Below are 22899 nucleotides of genomic sequence, written 5' to 3'. Positions count from 1 at the left end.
CTATCTTTTGGGGCTCATAAACCTCTTACTGAAAAGTAGCTGGAGGGTTGAGACAATGGTGCTTTCAGTGATCATATTTTATTTATATTAGACCTTTATCCCAAAATGCAAAAAAAAATCTGTTGCTGTAACTGCTTAAAGTGTGAGCTGAAGTTTAGCTTCAATTTGTTAGTGTATTTAAATATCCTAGTACATCTCACACCCCTCCCCTCAGACTGCTAGTGCTGCTATACAGAGTTCTCTCCATTCTCTGCTCCTCCATCCAGAATGGAGATACCTTAAGACAAGAACTATGAACTATGATATAAATTATGAATAAAAAAAAAGGCAAGAACTATGGGCCAGATTCACGTAGGGCAGCGGCGGCGTAACGTATCGTAGATACGTTACACCGCCGCAATTTTTCATCGCAAGTGCCTGATTCACCAAGCACTTGCGATGAAAACTACGCCGGCGGCCTCCGGCGCAAGGCGGGCCAATTCAAATGGGCGTGTGCCATTTAAATTAGGCGCGCTCCCGCGCCGGACGTACTGCGCATGCTCCGTTTCCTAACTCCCGCCGTGCTTTGCGCGCCGTGACGTCATTTTTTCGAACGGCGACGTGCGTAGCGTACTTCCGTATTCCCGGACGTGTTACGCAAACGACGTTAAATTTTAAATTTCGACGCGGGAACGACGGCCATACTTTAGACAACAATACGTTTGCTGACTAAAGTTAGGGCACCTAAAACGACGACTAACTTTGCGACGGGAAACTAGACTAGCGGCGACGTAGCGAACGCGAAAATCCATCGGGGATCCGCCGTAACTCCTAATTTGCATACCCGACGCTGGTTTACGACGCAAACTCCCCCCAGCGGCGGCCGCGGTACTGCATCCTAAGATCTGACAGTGTAAAACTATTACACCTGTCGGATCTTAGGGATATCTATGCGTAACTGATTCTATGAATCAGTCGCATAGATAGAAACAGAGATACGACGGAGTATCTGAGATACGCCATCGTATCCCTTTTGTGAATCTGGCCCTATGTCACCAGGTGAAAATAAAGGGAAATAAGGCTAAAAAGGGAAAACTAGTGCAGCCACCACATCTAAGAGTTGGCAAACTGCAAGTTATATATTTTATTTGCTTTTGGGGATTAATCCTACTTTCATTTCATTAAGTGGAACATTCCCCAATATATTTTTTGTAAACGATAGGGAAGGGTTAAACTGCTGTCAGTTTATTTTTTACTGTGTCTTCCTGGGGAGATTTCTCTCTAATTTTTGTCCCAAAGATGCAAACGGAAGTGAGGGTGAAACCCTTATTAGACATTTATCACCTGGACAGTTGTCCCAAGGGAAGGTTTTCCCTCTACTACTGTTATGGGGAATCGTTAAAAAAAAAAAAAAAAAAAAAAACAGGGGTTCCATGTCACTATTTTTCTTATTTAACACCAACCGGTCAAGGTTAAAGCCAGCAGTGTGGGACCAGCGGAGCCTATCCTAACGTCTTTCAGCTAGGTAACCACTAACAGCAATTATATTAGCTGTCTGTAAGGCACCTTTTTCCCACTGACCACCAATGTAAGGGACCTTCTTGGCACTGGCCACTAGGGATGAGCCGAACACGCTCTGGTTCGGTTCGCAGCAGAACATGTGAACAGGCAAAAATGTGTTCGAACACGCGAATACCGTTAAAGTGTATGGGATTTTAAAGGCTAATATGCAAGTTATTGTCATAAAAAGCGTTTAGGGACCCGGGTCCTGCCCTAGGGGACATGTATCAATGCAAACGTTTTAAAAACGTCAGTTTTTTCGGGAGCAGTAAATTTAATAGTGCTTAAAGTGAAACAATAAAAGTGAAATATTCCTTTAAATGTTGTACCTAGGGGGTGTCTATAGTATGCCTGTAACGTAGAGGAAGTTTCCGTGTTTAGAAAAGTCCCTGCACAAAGAGACATTTCTAAATGAAAAAAAGTAATTTAAAACTACTCACGGCTATAATGAATTGTCGGGTTCGGGCAATACAGATAAAAGTCATTGGAAAAAAACAGCATGGGTCTGGTATGAATATTAAGGGGAACCCCAAAATAAAATGTGTGGGGTTCCGCCCAAAAATCCATACCAGACCCTTCAGGGGTCCTAAATAGAATCCCTGACTCACAGGTCAAGATCACTGTAGGCAATACAGAATAAAGGGTTTAATATACATCTTATCGGGAATAGGGAGATAACCCGGAAGGTATATGTAGAGAGAGAAGAGGCAGATGCACAAGCCAAAGAGAAATGAAGAGGACAAAAAAGGGATGGAAGTATAAAAAGAAGGAAAAGTGAAAAAAAAAATGTATGCAGGGAAAGACAAGACAGCCCTACAAGAAGGGTCTAAAGCTCATCATGTCTTTGAGGCCCGGGTAGATAGTGGCTCGTAGGTTAAACACCCACTGGGTCTCCCTTTGGAGAACTTGCTGGTCAAAGTTGCCCCCTCGGGGGTCCTCTTGGATTCTATCGAGGGCAGCAAATTTAAAAACCAGTGGGTCATACTGGTGCTTAAAAAACACATGGTAGCCCATGGTGGTGTTAAGAAGGCCACTGTTGGCATAGTAGATATGGTCCTTCACCCTCTTCCAAAATGGCCTGATTGTTTTGCCAATGTAGAAGGCTTCACATTGGCAATCAATTATATAAATCACTCCTTTAATTTGACATGTAATACAATGTCGTAGGGAGTGAATCTGGCCATTTGGGAGAAGAAGAGAGGGACCTTCGATCAGCAAATGACAGAAGTCAAAAGCACCACAGCGAAATAATCCTGGTTGATCTTTAGGTTCATCTGTAGTTCTACAATATTAACTACGCACTAAATGATCCCTGACAGTTTTATAGCATCGAAAAATAATCTCAGGTTTAGATGCTAAATATTTAGTTAGTATAGGATCTGCTGATAAGATATGCCAGTGTTTCTGAATTATTGACCGTATTTGCTGATGTTGGTCAGAATATGTAGTTATAAACCTAAATTTGTTGCTTGTTTCGCTTTTAAGTTTTCGTCAACATACGCGGATATTATGGCACAACCTACTTAATGTGTAATTGGTAGGAGTACATAGATGGTTTAGAAGGCATCCTGTTGTGGCTGGTCACACCCCCCCTCCTGTCTCTCTATGTCCTATCCTCTACTTTTTTCTTCCTTTTCTTAGCTCTTTCTTTCTTTTTCTTTCTTTTGTTGTTTATATACACCATTTTAACTGTGCTTAAGCACTGAGGTATAGTTCTTTCGAGAGAATTGGAATCTACGGGAAAGCCTCACTGTCAGATCGTAATGTTTACCTGGCATGAATACAATGTGAGGTTGACTATGTTAGTGTTCCTGTTGTAATGCCTGTATGACCTGCAGTAGTGTAGTCCCGTTTGGCCATTGCAACTTGTTACTTTATTTATTTGAATGTCATACACTGTTTATTGTTGATGCTTGTACCTCATTGTACTGACTTTGTGTTGTATTGGGCTACTATTTCCTTTCCTTTTTGTTTATTATTAATAAAAACTTATTGATTTTTTTTTTAAATAAACCTAAATTTGTTCGAGTCTACCTTCTTAGGCCCCGTACACACGACTGAACATGTCTGCTGAAACTGGTCCGCGGACCAGTTTCAGCAGACATGTTCGGTCGTGTGTACGGCCGACCGGACAGGTTTCCAGCGGACATTTGTCCAGCCGACCGTTTTCCAGCGGACAAAAATTTCTTAGCATGCTAAGAAACATGTCCGCTGGAAGCCTGTCCGTCGGACATGTTAGGTCGTCTGTACAGACTCACCGTACATGTCTGCTTGGCCGCCATCCCTCGCATGCGTCGAAGCATTGACCTTCCAGGGCCGCGCACGTCGCCGCGTAATCGTCTGTACAACCATCAGACAGAAATCTCCGGGCGGACATGTCCGCTGAAAACAATCCGACGGACCTTTTTCAGCGGACAGTCCGTCCGTGTGTACGAGGCCTATGGCCCTAAAAAAAAAGCATGTTACTTTTAGGTCTCGCCAAAGCTTTTTTAAAAGCCTTCTTCAGGCAAGTTTTGCTATAACCTCTGACTAGGAGTCGTTCATACAATAGATCCGCTTCCTGTTTGAAACTGGTATCATCCGAGCAATTGCGTAGAAGGCTTAGATATTGGCCAGTCGAGATACTTTGTATGAAAGACTGGGGATGTGTGCTTGACGCATGTAAAATAGTTTTACCCGTAGTGGGTTTACGGTATAACGATGTTTTGATCGACCCATCCTTGGTGATCTCAATGGTGATGTCAAGGTATGCAATAGTGGTTTTACTGGATTGCATTGTAAATTTTAATTTATAGGTATTCTGGCCTAACATGCTCATGAAGTCCAGTGCCTGCGGTGGCCCCACCCACAACAGCAGAACATCGTCTATGTAGTGGAACCACCGCAGCACATTTGACAACAGAACCCCATGTTCCTCATTAGAGAATTGGTGACGCTCCCACCCCCCCCAGGTACAGGTTCGCATAGGATGGGGCACAACATGTGCCCATAGCGACACCCTGTACCTGGAGGAAGCCGGACCCATCAAAAGAAAAAACATTCTTAGTGAGAATGTGGGATAACAATTTAATAACAAAATCATTAAGGTCTGCAGATTTGGGGCCTCTTTCCCCCAAGAATTTAGAAATTGCCTCCAAGCTCAATGCATGTGGGATGGATGAGTAAAGGACCTCTATGTCAATGGCTACCAAGGAACAACCAGAAGGTACACAGAGATCATCCAAGTTTTTTAAAAGATCTGAAATGTTCTTGATATAGGAGGGTAACATAATGACGTGAGGATGTAAATACTCATCCACAAATTTACTCTCTCGTTCCGTCTTCGATCCCACCCCAGAGACTATAGGGCGTCCTGGAGGGTTCTTAAGACTCTTATGTGTTTTGGGGAGCGAGGAAAAAGTGGGGGTTCTTAGATAGGGGACCTGGATGCTCTCAAAGATCTCCTTGGTGATCAAGCCGTCAGAAAAGGCGGAATATATAGTATCATTATATATTTGGTTAAATCTTGAGATGACATCTTCTGATATTGGTTCATACCAGGCTCTGTTTTTAAGGATGTCCCAGCATATATTTCTGTACATTAGCTTATCCATAACTACTACATTTCCACCTTTATCCGAGGGCTTGATCACCAGATGGGGATTGTTGGCAAGCCCCCTGAGTGCATTTATCTGTTCATGATTTAAATTCTGACCTACTGCCTTGTAAAAAAACAAATGATTTGATTTATTTTGTCGTCTGGGTGAAAAAAGCCCAGACATTGGAATTCGTGTGGAGGGATGGGAACTGATTTGACTTTTTCTTTACTGCCTTCTCTAGGGACTGTATTTCATTCTGATATTGTGTAGTTTGAACACAAAGTCCCAGTGCCTCTTGTGAATCGGGTAGAGGCTCCTGGGTGGTGGTCCCTTCACTCTCTTACTATAAAAAAACTAGATTTTTAAGGGCTCTGAACTCAGCAACAGAGAAGTTTTTCCATATTTCCTGGGTCGTGATCCCGGGTGTTGCTTATATGGCAATGGTCTGTGTTGTCTTGCACACACGTGGTTAATACATCTCCGTGCGTGCACCTTTGACAACACTATGGTGACAGACGCCCTCTACCTAGCAGCGTTTGTCGCTGACATTATCACTGTTGCGCCGGCGTTGTCTACGTCGGTGTGCAATGGGTATAAATAACGGAGGGGGCCCATATAGATGTGCGCAGTTCGGACTGTGTCCCAGGGGCACACGTGTACGTCAGATGCTATATGTGAGTACTCCATATCTCCCTGCTATATATTATTTTGTGTTACTGACTGTTCACATGGCCACTTTTCCATCTGACCCTCTGTTGTTGGTATATCTTTTGTAGATTTCCGTCTTGGACAATGCGTCCTCCGTGGGTGTTTCTATGCTAATGATTTGGCAGATAAGGATTCCCATATGATTGGTTAATTTTTGTATCTCTGCAGTACTCTCTTTAATAATTTGTCACATCTGACGTCCATATGCCCCTGTTTTTGAGTTTCTTACTTCCATATAAAAAGGTGTACACACTTCTTTCTGTGTCTCCTTGCCCTATAACTATATAGATCATTTACTAATTATTATACATACTGTATATGTTCATGTGTGTATATATATTTTTTCTTAGAATCTATCATCTGTGGTTTACTTTGCTGCAACCCACTTCAACATTTATTTGCCAGTGTGGACATTTGAAATATTTAGAACTCCCTGTCCATAGGGACCCTCATATATAGGGGACACTTCCACTTTAAGGTATCCTCCTGGTTTGTCTGTGTCTTCAGCTTTGGTTGTTTGTGTGTCTTGGACTGATAATAGTATGTGTGTGTTTTGTTCTAATTTATGTATATCTCATTCCAAATTAGTGAGACTTCTTTGAACCTTGCTTATATCCTTGAAGAAGCCAAACGGTGAAATGTGTCGATATGCAAGGGCTCACTATGCATATTTTATCATCCTATATAATTTTTAACTATATTGTACATTTTTGTGATATACCATGTATTTTTTCTAATAAATTGTAATATAATTTTTCCATAACTTTCACATTGTTGTTCATGCCTTTAAAGTCTGACCCTTATTTGTGGTGTCTCTTGTAGCACCAACTTTTTTGTTCCCTATATACATACGGATGTGGCATTGTGAGTGTCTCCTTTTCAATTGTTCTGTGTAGAAGCTTCCTGTAATAAAGACCGGTCACTGCTAGTTTCTCTCCTTGTTCAGAGTGACTGGTCTTGTCTCCGCCTCTTTCTTTAGTTTTCTGAAAGCAGTCTGTAGTGGGTGGGGCCTGCTGGATCCCTCCCACAGCTCCGTACAGGCTATGTACTGTACAGTAATAATGTCATTGCTACTTTTTGAAGGTAATTACTTGGTTTACAAAGGCATTTGGTACAAATTGTATTTGTATCTTTTGATTGAGTTATTGAGGAACACAGTAAACGCACGTTTTTGTACCTGGAGTTCAGCTTTAGATTTTCCTTTTAGTACACTTAAATCCTTAATTAGGGAAAAAACAGACAACTGATGTTTTTTTTTTGCCAACTTCAAAATTTGGTACATAGCATTGTAAAAATTAGAGCGAGTAAAAACCGGCTGTTCATTCTTAGCAAATTACCTCTGAGATTTTCTGGAATTGATCCAAGGTAGATAGAAATTGACAATCTTTAATTAAATGAAGTTGGGATGGGATGCTAGTTTTCATTTCACATCACTGGACCATGAACTTAAGAAAAAAAAAAAACATGGTAAAGAGGAAGGGATAAATGCAATAAGCTCCCTTCAGTAAACCAATCCACAACTATGTCACTGGCCTGGGTTCTGATGGTTGTGACTTTAATTTGCACTTCTTGCTCTGCTATATTTACAAAGCCACTATGTACAGCAGGGTGAAAGTAGTGGGCCAGATTCACGTAGAAGTGCGGCGGCGTAACGTATCGTAGATACGTTACACCGCCGCAAGTTTTCATCGCAAGTGCCTGATTCACAAAGCACTTGCAATGAAAACCTACGCCGGCGGCCTCTGGCGTAAGCCCGCGTAATTCAAAGGGACGTGTGCCATTTAAATTAGGCGCGCTCCCGCGCCGGACCTACTGCGCATGCTCCGTTTCGAATTTCCCGCCGTGCTTTGCGCGAAGTGACGTCATTTTTTCGAACAGCAACGTGCATAGCGTACTTCCGTATTCCTGGACGTCTTACGCAAGAAAAAAAATTGTTGAATTTCGACGCGGGAACGACGGCCATACTTTAACATGGGCTGTGTAAAGTTAGGGCAGCTAAAACGACGACTAACTTTGCGAAGGGAAACTAGACTAGCAGCGACGTACCGAACGCGAAAAACCGTTGTGGATCGCCGTAAGTACTAATTTGCATACCCGACGCTGGTTTACAACGCGAACTCCCCCCAGCGGTGGCCGCGGTATTGCATCCTAAGATCCGACGGTGTAAAACAATTACACCTGTCGGATCTTAGGGCGAACTTAATGCCCAAGAAGGTTAAGGCAGTGCTAGAAAAAATTGTTGACCCCACAAAATATTAACACTTCGGGCCCAATTTGGATAATTTTAACTATGGGGTGTACTCACTTTTGGTGCCAGCAGGTTTAGACATTAATGGCCATGTTGAGTTATTCTGAGAAGACAGCAAATTTAAACTGTTATACAAACTGTACACTCACTACTTTACATTGTAGCAATGTGTAATTTCTTCAGTGTTGTCTAGTGAAAAGATATAATAAATTATTTACAAAAATGTGAGGGGTGTACTCACTTTTGTGAGATACTGTATGCGTGTGGGGTAAAAGGTAGGGAGGTGCTGATGTCCTTGGAGGGATCAACCTTCAGCACATTTGGTGGCACCTAAAGGGGCAGAATTGCTGCCATTTTTTTTATAGTAGGAGGCCTCGTACACACAACCGTTTTCCTCGATAGAATCCATCAAGAAACTTGGTGGCAGAGCTTTTTCGCCGAGGAAAACGGTCGTGTGTATGTTTTTCATCGAGAAAACTGTCAAGGAACTCGACGAGAAAAAAAGAGAACAAGTTCTCTTTTTCCTCGATGGGTCTCAATTTCCTCGTCGTGTTCCTCGTCGGGCTGGTTTTCGACGAGAAACACGTTCGTGTGTATGCTTAGAAACCCGCGCATGCTCAGAATAAAGTATGAGACGGGAGCGCACCTTCGGTAAAAGTAGCGTTTGTAATAGAGATAGCAAATTTGTCACGCTGTAACAGACTGAAAAGTGCAAATCGTCTCTCACCAAACTTTTACTTAACACGCAGTAACATGAGATTAGCAAAAGCAGCCCCAAGGGTTGTGCCAGTGGAATCGAACTTTCCCTGCCGTCGTATGTGTTGAACGTCACCGCGTTTGAGATCGACGAGATTTGGTCTTGACAGTGTGTACGCAAAGAAAGCTCGTCAAGTTTCTCGACAAGCCTGACAAGGAACTCATCGAGGAAAACGATGTTTCATTTACGACGAGTTCCTCGGTCGTGTGTACGAGGCCTCACTGTTACAGCCCATAGGAATTAGGCTACGTTGGCTTAAGTGCCTACAATATTAAGAATGCTAGTTGCTTTGCAGTAATGTAAAAGGTAAGATACATTGATTAGAGGTAAAAATGGCTATAGATGATACAAAAAAAATGCCTCGACTCCCGTCTTAATCAGACTTTTTTTCTTTTTTTTTTAACGCAGATTGTCGATGATTTTTTCCTATACCCATTTACTTCTCCTTTAATGCAGAATGGCAGCAAACTGATGCTAGGTCTGTGTCTGCTGGTGTCTTATTGAGCATGTGAGGATTTTCCCACTTATCTGTCAGTGTGAGGGGAGATGCTGTCAGGAAAGATTATTGCAGATCCCAGCTGTCACCTGAGCTTATCGGCCAGGCTTCTAACTCCAGCCATCTAATGTTAAAATTGGATTGAAGCAGGTAGTGCACGCAGCACCAGACTCCCACGGCTAGTGAATAACACTGCTTTCTATTGACTTTTTCTATCTGCAAAAAATAATTGCCATGTTTGTAAAGATTTCCACATAACGGGCTGAATAAGAAGTGTGTTACATAAAAGAAAAATGAACTCAATGGTTTGTTTTTATTTTTAGATGAATCATTTTATTATACAGGGAAAGCCCAAAGTAGCTTCATCTGATTAAGAACCTAGTGTGATAATACATTTTGTCAATACAGTAAAACCTTGGTTTGAGAGTAACTTTGTGTTTTGCAAGACAATGGCACATAGCACAACTGAGTATAAAGAGAGGCGCCTCTTATGCTGGCCATACACTATATGAAAAATCGGGCGAAAATCGGTCGTTCAGACAGTTCGTTCGTTTTTCGACCAGTTAATGGGCACAAAATCGATAATCGTTGGGACGTTTTTGAGCCGAAAAAAACGAAGGACAAGTTTGGAAATTTTCTGCCGAACGAACAATAAATCGGAAGGTTAATGTGTTTCCTGTCTGAACTTTCTGCACTTGGTATATGTAACAAAAACGAACCAATTTTTTTTTATTTATGTCCACTGAACGATTTATCGGTCATTACATGATGGCACTATCGTTTGCGCTCACGACCAAACGTTCGTTTTTCGAAAGTTCGTTCCGACGATTTTTCGTGGAGTGTATGGACAGCATAAGTGTAGCAATATGGTTACATTTAATGAATGTACAACATTTAGCAACATATTGCTACACTGTCTTCTCTTTTATACTCTGTAGCTCCTGCTGGATTCTGCTTCTTTTTTTGTTTTTGTGGATGGACATTTTATTGTTACACAACCTGGTCACATTGCTATAATCTTTTTATATGGACTATAAACTGAAGGAATGAATGGAACTGTGGAATGAATCATTTAAGTTTCTATTATTTCTTATGGAGAAATTTGCTTTGATATAAGTGCTTTGGATTGCAAGCATGTTTCTGGAACGAATTATGCTCGCAGTCCAAGGTTTTACTTTATACAGTACCGTTTATTTCCTAGTAATCTTTTACCGCAATTATTATTATTTTTTTTTTGTTATGCTGTACGTACCTTGTAATCCATTTTTTCAATCTACTTCTCCCCGCGGGAGTAGGCGTTTCTATGCCTAGGGGAATTGTCATCTGGGAGGTCGCCCAGATGATTGACGTCTGTTCGCCCCGGCAGATAAGGCCCTGCCCCCGTATTGTGTAGGCGCGCACGAGTCAGGGGGTTTCCGAAAAAAGCCGAACATGCGGAGATGTGAGTCGGGTCTATACAGTTCGGCTTCTTTCGGAAACTCTGTAACTCGTGCGCGCCTACGCAATACGGGGGCGTGGCCTTATCCGCCGGGGGGAACAGACGTCAATCATCTGGGCGACCCCCCAGATGACAATCCCCCTAGGCATAGAAACGCCTACTCCCGCGGGGAGAAGTAGATTGAAAAAATGGATTACGAGGTACGTACAGCATAAAAAAAAAACTAATTGCGGACAGTACTTGTTGCGAATATAAGGGAGTTGGTCAGATATGCATGTTATAAGCGGGGGTTCACCCTAAAAAAAAATGTATGTATGTTGATCTTTTTTTTTTTTTTTTTTCGTACATACAGTTTTATCGCTATTTTCCCCCCGGCTTCCGGGTAGTGAATCCCACGGGAGTGGGCGTTCCTATTCACAGGCTAAGTGATTGACGTGATGACAAAAGCTTCCCACCGGCGCATACGGCGCGTCATGAGTTGCCGAAAGAAGCCGGACTGTGAGTTGGCTCTATACGGTGCTATACGGCGCCTGCGCACCAACGTTCGGCTTCTTTCGGCAACTCGTGACGCGCCGTATGCGCCGGTGGGAAGCTTTTGTCATCACGTCAATCACCTGTCAATAGGAACACCCACTCCCGCGGGATTCACTACCCGGAAGCCGGGGGGAAAATAGCGATAAACCGGTATGTACGGCAAAAAGAAAAAAAAAAAACAGCATACTGTCAGTGTCAGAAGTCAGCTCAATGTAATGTTAGAATTTTTGTTTTAGGGTGAAACCCCGCTTTAAACTCTCCCAACAGTTTATAATTATTTTTGGACAGAGTAGGGAAGTAGGGTTTGAACCCTGATCTATTTTTTCGCATTGAGGAGATGCCACTACACTTCATGTCATGGGGATTGGGGAAAGCTTGCACAGATTTGAGATTAAATAGCTTTGATATTTATTCACTTAAAACAGTGTTGTCCTTTATTGTTAATAGGAAATGTGGATATTATATTGTGTTTGTGTGCGCTAAACAAACTAAAAATAGGTTTTACTAAAAATATAGGATTTCATAGTCATGTTCACAAATATAATGAAAATAATTGGGGCGGCTTTCTTTTTATTTAATAGGTCCTCGGATTTAGGAAAAATTGTTTGGGCTCATCAGTAAATTTTCAAGTCCTTAATGTGTATGTAAAATTGAAAAATTGGTCTGACACTAAAAGGTTTAAAAAAAGAACTGCTTTTGTAAATTCAGCAAAAATTTGCACTTCTTTTCTGAGAAATCTGTAATTTAGCATTTATCTGAAATTGTCCATGAAATCATTACTGAATTACAAAACCTTTACTGTGAGAATAAATTAATATGCCAAGGGACATTATTCTAAATAGGCGATGAATCTAGTATTGCCCTAGTTTTCTTTGGTGCTTCTGGGTGGGACTGTATAGATTTTTTTTTTGTGTTCATTTTAATGTTTAGGACTAGTTTGTGTAGTAAGGAAAATATACAATATGTTATAAAAAATATTGTTTGTTTACAATTTTTAGTCCACAGTAGGTCCTAGCCTTTTTTTTTCAAGTTTTTAGTAGGTTAACTTTAACATACCGGATTTATCGGTGTATAACACGCACAGGTGTATAACACACACCCTAACTTTAAGAGGGAAGTTTAGGAAAAAAACTTTCCACAGTCCCTCGAGTATAACCTCACAATTGCAACCGCATTCTGCGATCCACCGACCAAAATCTGGTCAAGGTTCCTAAAACCAAATACAAGTCCAAAGGAGAAAGAAGGTTTGCTTTCCAAGGCCCCAGGCTTTGGAATGCTTTACCAACCAGCATTCGGTTGGAGCAAAACCACCTGTCTTTCAGAAAGCAGATCAAAACCCTGCTTTTCTGATGGCATGAGACACAAACAACCAGCGCCCAGAGGCGATTCAGTTCGCATGTGCCGCGCTATATAAGTTTTTCATTCATTCATTCATTCATTCATAACATGCAGGCACAGTTTACCCTCTATTTTCAGGGTAAAAAAGTGAGTGTTATACGCCAATAAATACAGTATACGCAAACTCTTAAAATGAATGCATTTTGTACTATAAAAATAAAATAATAAAATTAACCCTGCCAGAAATCCAGAGCTGTCCTGTGTCTTGTGTACACTGTTTCTGTGTTATCTTTAGGAGTCTAATCTGTTCTCCTGGGTTTTATTTTGGATTACAAAACAATACCCCCCCCCCCTAAGCTGTGGAAAAAAGGAGAGAAGGATGGATACTGTAGTTTAGCAAAAGATTGCTGGGCAGGGCTGACACTATGGGGCAGATCCACATACATCTGCGCTGGGCGCAGCGTATCTAAGATACGCTACGCCGCTGTAACTTACTTTTAGTTGGTTTGAATCCTCAACGAATCCGCCCCATAAGTTACGGTGGGGTAGCGTATATCTCTCGCGGCGTAAGGGTGCAAAATTCAAATTCGGCGGGTAGGGGCGTGTTTCATTTAAATGAAGTGCGTCCCCGCCCCGAACGAACTGCGCATGCGCCGTCCGTAAAAACTCCCAGGTTGCATTGCTCCAAATGACGTCGCAAGGACATCATTGGTTTCGATGTGAACGTAAATGGCGTCCAGCCCCATTCACGGACAACTTATGCAAACGATGTAAAAAATTCAAAATGCGAGGCGGGAACGACGGCCATACTTAACATTGAGTACGCCACCATATAGCAGCTTTAACTATACGCCGGAAAAAGCCGAACGGAAACGACGTAAAAAAATGTGACGGCCAGTCGTACGTTCGTGGATCGTCGGAAATAGCTAATTTGCATACTCGACGCGGATTACGACGGGAACGTCACCTAGCGGACGCCGAAATATTGCATCTTAGATCCGACGGCATACGAAGACGTACGCCTGTCGGATCTAGCTGAGATGCCGTCGTATCTTGTTTTGAGGATTCAAAACAAAGATACGACGCGGGAATTTTTAAATTACGCCGACGTATCAGTAGATACGCCGGCGTAATTTCTTTGTGGATCTACCCCTATGTCTATTATTGCAGTCCAGAAAATGCACTGAGCTGTGAACTGACAATAGGGAAGTTGAAGCTGAGTGCATTTCTGGCACATAAACAGGTATTTTTGCTTGCAGGGTCTTTAAAGGTATAAATGATGGGGACTTGTACATACATTGCCATTATACGCTGATTTCTTTGTTTGTTTGCTTTTTCTTATTTTTATTATTTTGCCCTGACATACTTTAACTGATTTTCTGTAAAAAGCCTATTGTTTACAGAGCACAACAGCTGAGGCTCAGATTGCAAGCAAAGCTGAATTGGGAATCTCCCTGCTTTTAAAAGCTCTGTACAAACTTTAAATTACAGATATACAGTATATAGGTTGATCCACTAAAGGAATTGAGAATCTTTACACAAAATGTTTTGTTTGGTGTCTTTTAACGTTCTTCGTGAAACAAACAAAGGCGCATAAAAAAAACTCTGTAGTATATTAATGATTTGCTAAAAGGTAAAGCTGCGCATACAATTGTAAGAAAAACAATTCATGGCCTTCAAAGTATCACAAAATATGCATAAAATATACACATGCCCAAGCTAACTATCCTTTCCAGTAAATTTGCATGGATAAATGTATGCAAGAAGGATACACTAAAAATGACTTTACTTGGATTGTTGATTTATTGTCATCCCCAGGTAATGTTCATTTTATCAGTCTTTATAATGGAGACATTTTCAGGATCCACAATCTCTTTCAGACTGCTTTTTGCTTCTCACAGTCCTGCCAAAACGACATCCTTTTTGTCCTCAGGTTGTGTTCAAGTCCTTTTTCCTCCCCTTACTTCCTGCCCAAATCACTTCCTGTCCTGAGCTTTATGAACCAATCAAACAAGATAATTAGCAAATGCATTGGGAAACCCAGCTTTCACTTATATTTATGCTATAAAAAATCACAAAAATCGGTTTATTCTTGGAGGTTTACTAGCTAGAAACTGAGTTTGAAGGATTATTCACCATTATTATACTGACTAAATGTATTTATCAAAAATGCATTCGCTATACTATGTACACTGTAATGGTGTGAATCCTGTTATACTTTTCTTAACCACTTGACCACCAGGCACGTAAACCCACTTAATAACCAGACCAATTTTCAGCTTTCGGTGCTCTCACAATTTGAATGACAATTACTTAGTCATACAACATTGTACCCAAATGAAATTTTCGTCCTTTTTTTCACACATATAGAGCTTTCTTTTGGTGGTATTTAATCACCGTTGGGTTTTTTATTTGTTGCGCTATAAGAGAAAAAAGACTGAAAATTCTGTAAAAAAAATGAATTTTTCTTTGTTTCTGTTATAAAATGTAGTATTTTTTTCTTCATTCTTTTGCATAATGTGAAAGATGAGGTTACGCCGAGTAAATAGATACCCAACATGTCACCCTTAAAAATTGCACACGCTTGTGGAATGGCGCCAAACTTCGCTACTTAAAAATCCCCATAGGCGACGTTGCAGGGTATTGTGGGGTATTGCAGAGTAGTGTGGGGTATTGCAGAGTAGTGTGGGGTATTGCAGAGTAGTGTGGGGTATTGCAGAGTAGTGTGGGGTATTGCAGAGTAGTGTGGGGTATTGCAGAGTATTGCACAGTAGAGTAGTCTAAGGCCCCGTACACACGAGAGGATTTATCCGCAGATACGGTCCAGCGGACCGTTTCCACGGATAAATCCTCTCAAAGATTTCCGCTGATTTCGATGGGATGGAGTGTACACACCATCGCATTGAAATCCGCGCGGAAATCCTCTGCCGATGACGTGTCGCGCCGTCGCCGCGATTATGACGCGGCGACGGGCGCGACGCTGTCATATAAGGAATTCCACGCATGCGTCAAATCATTACGACGCGTGCGGGGAATCCCTTTGGACGAATGGATCCGGTAAGTCTGTACAGACGAGCGGATCCATCCGTTGGAATGGATTCCAGCAGATGGATATGTTGTGCAGCACAGCAAATATCCGATCTGCTGGGATCCATCCCAGAGGAGATTTCTCCGCGGAAACAGATCCGCTGGCGTGTACACACCATAGGATCTATCCGCAGAAACCCATTTGCTGGGATTTATCTGCGGATGGATTCTATCGTGTGTACGGGGCCTTAGTATGGGGCAGGGATGGCTGAGCAGGGATGGATGGCTGGATCTGTGATTGCATTTGTCACAGATCCAGCCCACAGCACTCGTGCTGCATCCGCTTTTTCCCCTCTCCTCTCACACTGTACCGTTCGGTACAGAGAGGGGAGGGAGGAACCGGCGTCATCACATGACGCCGGTTTGTTTACAAGTGATCGCTCCGTCATTGGATGGAGCGATCACGTGGTAAACCGCCCCTATCAGCGGCGATTTACCGTGAAAAATAGCCATAGCAACACACAAAAATGTGTAAATATTCACTTTAGTTATGAAACCATGCTTAAAGAAGATTCCTTTTCACTTTGAATTCCCGTTGATGTGCATATGCACATAATTGGATAATTGTAGTGAACTCTTAACTCTTTAAGTAAATCGGATCTATACGCTCAAGTAAACGGTTACTGTAGATCTTCTTTTTTTGAAAACTCATCTTGGTCTGTGACTTATTTAATGTCATTGTAATGGAGTAAGTGGAATGTGAACAGAGCTTTGACAGCCCAAAATAAAAGGCTGCTTAAGGCAATAAACATTAAATACACGATACCGCATGTTAAAATTTTCTGTTACCACATTGCTGTGGTGTGAATGAGCCCTATCAGGTGGGGATAAAAAGGTGAGAGAACCGTGTTAGCTTACTTTTATGGCCTCCAAACCATCTGTGGACTTATTTGTGGACATATTTGGACTTATTGTGGAGATATTTATGGGTCTAGAATACTAGGAAAGAACCATAAACCTTTAATTGTTGGTGCTTGGAGCTCAAGAATGGTTATGTTTTCCAGAAAACTAAAACTGGTGTGTGTGTGTGTGCATGATCCTCTAGGTATCTGTTCTCAACTATTAGGCTTCATTTCCATGGACGTTTTTACAGCCACTTTCTTTAGCCTTTTTTACAGCTTAAAAACGCCTGTCCATGTTATTTATTTATTTATTTTTTAGCTGGAGCTCAAAAACGCTGCAGTAGCGTTTTTGAGCGTTTCTGAGCGTTTTTGCGCGTTTGAGCGTTTTTTAACGTCTGGCATTTTTACAGCTCTACTCTGGAGCTTCAGAACGCACTGGTCCTGGGTTTTTTTTACAGCTTAAAAACGGCTCAGCCATCTACAGCTCAAAAACATCATGGTGGGCATGAGGCCATAGACTAACATGGAGAGCTGTTTTTAAGCTGCAAAAAACGCTCAGAAAAGTGGCTATAAAAACGTCCATGGAAATGGAGCCTTAGAGGTTCATCTTAAATCAAACGAAAACATGTAACCTGTTGACAAAATTAAATTAACATTGTTTTTCTGTTTTGCAGATACAGCACGTTACCCAGACCCATGACACAGCAGTTGTCCAGTCCTGATTTTTCAGGTCACGTGGATGAGAAACCAGAGCAGGCCACCAGTATTGGTCAGATAAAGCCGGAGTTATATAAACAGCGTTCAGCAGATGCTGAGATGAAGAAATTGGAAGCCACAAACTGTGGGCGTATCAGCTTTATCCTTCGATATGGCTACAATTCAGAACAGCTGGTGGTAAAGATACTGAAGGCTCTAGACCTGCCGGCAAAGGATGCCAATGGATTCTCAGATCCTTACGTAAAGATGTACCTTCTTCCTGACCGCAAGAAAAAGTTCCAGACTAAAGTCCACCGCAAGACTCTTAACCCAATCTTTAATGAAACATTCCATTTTAATGTGCCCTTTAATGAGCTTCAAAACCGCAAATTGCACTTCAGCGTTTATGACTTTGACCGATTTACCCGGCATGACCTTATTGGTCAAGTGTTGATAGACAATTTGCTGGATTACTCAAATCCAACAGAGGAAGTTCCCATCTGGAGAGACATCCTAGAAGCCAGCTCTGTAAGTATCGAATGAATCCCCTGAAAATATATATATATTTTTTAATTGTATCGTGTTAATTCATTCATGGCTTAAAATAACGTCTAGAACATGGAGGCACAGCGTTACTCTGTAAATGTAAGAGAATGTTTTTCACTGTTCTCTTTTTGCCATTTATCCTTCACTGATAACTCCAACTTCATTACCTGGTGCTGTTTAGTAAAATTTTCAAAAGTTGAATTACTTGTGAGCCCACATCTAAATTTTCCTTGCATCTGTGTAACTGTGGAGGAAAACAGACTACCATAAAGTGTACATTCACATCAGAACCTGCCCTGTAAGGTGCTTACAATCAAAGGTCTCTAACTCACATTCATACATACTGTACACATTCTAGGTAACAGCTGAAGATCCCGGCATCCCCATGAGTAAGCTACAGTGGGAGGAGTGCAACTAATAGGGGGGGTGGACTGATGGGGGTCCAGTCTGAGACTGCCACTTGTCTATATACAGCAGGTCTTGTTCTGATGTGCGGCTTCCAGGATCTTTAGCTCTTATATGCCATTGTCTGGAGCATGGGCGAGCCATTTCCCAGCCAGCACTCACAGCAGCAGGCACAGGACTTTACTTCAGGGGTGCCCAACCTTTTGAAGCGTGAGGACCACTTAAGCGACTTGGTAACTAGTCGCGGGCTACAATCAGCGGAGCGGGCGGATAGCAGGTCCGTATCCGCTCTGCATATGCAGAGCAGACACGGACACAGCCTGATCAGTTTGGAGGTAAGACACAAGTTGGTTTACATCTGCCACTCCTTAGGAGTGAATGGAGGGTCCAATTGGGTCGGACTGACCATGTGAAAGGGGCCCATGGCTGCTTTTACACTAATGCGATGCAGTTTACCCGCACCACGGGTGCAATGCAGTGTACCTTTGGCTTTTCTTCACTTTGCAATAGACTTCTATTATATTCTGCAGGTTTGGTGCACTTTGAGAAAGCTCACCAAACTCCCAGATAATAAAATAAGTCTATGGCTCAGTGCAGGTAACCCACAGGTGCACTGCTCTGCATTTGCGGATTCGTTTGAAAGCAGCCCAGTAACCACTGCAGAACAGATATGCCCATATATACACTGTGATTTTGGTAATAAACTGACCTTTAATAACTGTATTCTATTCCATCCTAGAGCAGGAGGTCGCGGGTCACATCAGAGGGCTCCGCGGGCCACTGGTTGGGCACCCCTGCTTTACTTCCTAGCAGCCTGAGCTGCTCACATACACACCATGGGTACACATTCTAGGGCCAATTTAGACAGGAGCTGATTGACCTGCAGTATCTCACAAAAGTGAGTACACCCCTCACATTTGTAATTGTAAATATTTTATTATATCTTTTCATGTGACAACACTGAAGAAATGACACTTTGCTACAATGTAAATTAGTGAGTATAACAGCTTGTATAACAGTATACATTTGCTGTCCCCTCAAAATAACTCAACACAGCCATTAATGTCTAAACCGCTGGCAACAAAAGTGAGTACACCTCTAAGTAAAAATGTACAAATTTGGGCCCAATTAGCCATTTTCCCTCCCTGGCGTCATGTGGCATGTTATTGTTACAAGGTCTCAGGTTGTGCTCGGGGAGCAGGTGTGTTAAATTTGGTGTTATCGCGCACTCATACTGGCCACTGGAAGTCCAACATGGCTCCTCATGGCAAAGAACTCTCTGAGGATCTGCTCTACATAAAGATGGCCTGGGCCAATGATGGTGAACCTTGGCACCCAAGATGTTTTGGAACTTCCTTTCCCATGATGCTCTCGCAGTGTAGTTGAGCATCATGGGAGATGTAGTTTTAAAACATCTGGGATGCCAAGATTTGCCATCACTGGCCTAAGCTATAAGAAGATTTCTAAGACCCTCAAACTGAGCTGCAGCATGGTCGCCAAAACCATGACCATGCAGCGGTTTTCCAGGATAGGCTCAGAATAGGCCTTGCCATGGTCGGTCAAAGAAGTTGAGTGCACATGCTCAGCATCATATCCAGAGGTTGTCTTTGGGAAATCGATGTATGAGTGCTGCCAGCATTGCTGTAGGGGGTCAGCCTGTCAGTGCTCAGACCATACGTTGCACACTGCATCAAATTGGTCTGCATGGCTGTCATCCCAGAAGGAAGCCTCTTCTAAAGATAATGCACAAGAAAGCCCACAAACAGTTTGCTGAAGACAAGCAGGCTAAGGGCATGGATTACTGGAAACATGCCCTGTGTCTGATGAGACCAAGATAAACTTATTTGGTTCAGATGTGTGACAGCAACCAGGTGAAGAGTACAAAGACAAGTGTGTCTTGCCTACAGTCAAGCATGGTGGTGGGAGTTTCATGTTTTGGGGCTTTCATGAGTGCTGCCGGCACTGGGGGGCTACAGTCCTATAGGGAACCATGAATGCCAACATGTACTGTGAAATACTGAAGCAAATTATGATCCCCTCCCATCGCAGACTGGTCTGCAGGGCAGTATTCCAACATAACAACCCCAAACACACCTCCAAGAAGACCACTGCCTTGCTAAAGAAGCTGAGGGTAAAGGTGATGGACTGGCCAAGCATGTCTCCAGACCTAAACCTTATTGAGTATCTGTGGGTCATCCTCAGGTGGAGGAGCGCAATGTCTCTAACATCCACCCGCTCTGTGATGTCGTATGGAGGAATGGAATAAGACTCCAGTGACAACCTGTGAAGCTCTGGTGAACTCCATGCCCAAGAGGGTTAAGACAGTCCTGGAAAATAATGGAGGCCACAAAGACACTTTGGGCCCTATTTGGACATTTATCACTTGGGGGTGTGCTCACTTTTGTTGCCAGCGGTTTAGACATTAATAGCTGTGTGTTGAGTTATTTTGAGGGAACAGCAAATTTACACTGTTATACAAGCTGTACACTCACTACTTTGCATTGTAGCAAAGTGTCAGTTCTTCAGTGTTGCCACATAAAAAGATAGAATGAAATATCTACAAAAATGTGAGGGATGTACTTTCTTTTGTGAGATACTGTACCAGATTGTCTTTGGCATGCAAGGGAAAACCCACGCAGGCACAGGTAGAACACGTAAAACTCTGTGCAGGTAGTGCCATGGCTGCTGTGCAGATAGTGCCATGGTTTGGATTTAAACCCACAACCCTAGGTCTTAGCACTCAGTGTTTAAAATCAAAAAGACAAGACTGATTGTAAGAGTCAAGTAGATTTTTAGTAAATATAACTAAGGTTATTGTAAAAATAGTAAAAAATAGCTACCGACCTTGAAGACAAGATTTATGGGGAACATGTGCCTTTTCTTGCTGTTTTCCGCATTTGTCTGCAGTTACAGTGCAGTTGCTAACAAACTGGATGTAATACAGTGAGCTGTAATGAAAGCTCTCAAAGCACAGGGAAATATAATGCAAAACAGTTATAGTTGAGTTTGGTGTCCCTGGAGTTAAGGTGTTTAAAAAAAATGCAGTTATTCTTTAAACAAATCACTCTTGACATTAAATTATAGAGTGTGGGAAGCATGACTCCATGATTATTTTTGGTAAAAAAAAAAGAAAAAAAGCCTAATACTTGCCAAAAATACAGCAGGGGTTAAGATCGCATGGTCTATGGCTGCGAGGAAGATTATGGCATGGTATATGGCTGCATGGAAGATTATGGCATGGTATATGGCTGCATGGAAGATTATGGCATGGTATATGGCTGCGTGGAAGATTATGGCATTGTATATGGCTGCAAGGAAGATGATGGGTGGCAATGTCAATAGAAACTGCTTTCAGACAAATTCTTAGATATGCTTTATTGTATATTTAAATATATAAAACCTTTGAGAAGAACATTTATTTTGTGTAGAAATTCTCTTTGTAACCGCAGTACATCTCTTAGAATCTCTGGTTTCTTTGTCCTGAGAGTCTTTGCTAAGCGGATAATCTATTTACTTCCAAAGCAATGCACAAATGAGTCTTTCTGATATCAGAGCCCACCCATTCTACAGGCTGGCCTTTTATTTTTTTCCTCTACTAACTTCATCTTCTTGAGTGGCTGCAGTCCAATCAATTCTCTAATCAAAATAACCTTTATTAGAAACCAGAGTAATCTGTCATACTGGCTTGTGGACAGGCTCATAGGGTGATCACGCGTGACTGCTGCAAAGCCACCCTTTGTGCAGTTATGTATATAATGAAAGGCTTACACTGAGAATACAAAGCGTACCCTGCTGAAAAGTAGAGCGTGATGCCCGTCACTCAATTCCACTGCTGTTTTTGCTAGATGAAGCCGAGGGTCATCATTTGGGGGGATATCTCCCATTTCATTAGGCAGAAAACTGGAGAGGGCTGGTGTTCTTGGCAACCAGTTGGCTTCAGAGAAGGAATGCCAATGGGGAAACATTTTCTAGCCTTAAATGCAGAGTTTTTGACTAATTTTATCATGGCATGGTCTAATTTAGCATCAGCTTGGAGTGTATATAGACCATTCACATTTGTCCTTGACCCAGAAGGGTTTATAGTTTCACAAAATAGGGCCAGTTTATGTGGCTACCACCCAGGGCCGGTGCTAGACTATTTTGCGCCCTAGGCGAGACCAGCTACTTGCGCCCCCCCCCCCCAATTTTTTTTTAAATAAAACTTCTATACCGCTAAAATATAATTTCTATACCTAGAAATGACAGCAGGGCAGATGACTGGGTGACAGCAGGGGAGAGGACTGGGTGACAGCAGGGGACAGGGTGACAGCAGGGGACAGGGCGACAGCAGGGGATAGGGCGACAGCAGAGGGCTGGGTGACAGTATGGCGGAGGACTGGGTGACAGTATGGCAGAGGACTGGGTGACAGCATGGCTGAGGACTGGGTGACAGCATGGCTGAGGACTGGGTGACAGAAGGGCAGAAGACTGGGTGACAGAAGGGCAGAGGACTGGGTGACAGAAGGGCAGAGGACTGGGTGACAGAAGGGCAGAGGACTGGGTGACAGCAGGGCAGAGGACTGGGTGACAGCAGGGCTGAAGACTGGGTGACAGCAGGGCTGAGGACTGGGTGACAGCAGGGGAGAGGACTGGGTGACAGCAGGGCTGAGGACTGGGTGACAGCAGGGGACAGGGCGACAGCAGGGGA

The 22899-nt window shown here is 42.6% G+C and overlaps 1 protein-coding gene across 5 annotated transcripts in view; it reads left to right on the top strand.

Moving 5' to 3' along the window:
- The window catches only part of SYT3 (synaptotagmin 3), a 344959-nt gene that overhangs the window by 237274 nt on the left and 84786 nt on the right, over positions 1 to 22899 (top strand). For all 5 annotated transcript variants that reach the window (XM_040327478.1, XM_040327474.1, XM_040327477.1 and 2 more), the window contains exon 6: positions 17240 to 17789. In XM_040327478.1, the coding sequence (XP_040183412.1) occupies positions 17240 to 17789 (550 nt within the window). The remainder of the gene's footprint in view (positions 1 to 17239; positions 17790 to 22899) is intronic.

This window comes from Rana temporaria, chromosome 10 (assembly GCF_905171775.1).
Source record: "Rana temporaria chromosome 10, aRanTem1.1, whole genome shotgun sequence".
In the NCBI taxonomy this organism is placed as follows: domain Eukaryota; kingdom Metazoa; phylum Chordata; class Amphibia; order Anura; family Ranidae; genus Rana; species Rana temporaria.
The sequence above is the reverse complement of the archived record's forward strand: the minus strand, read 5'-3'. Positions and strand labels throughout refer to the sequence as shown.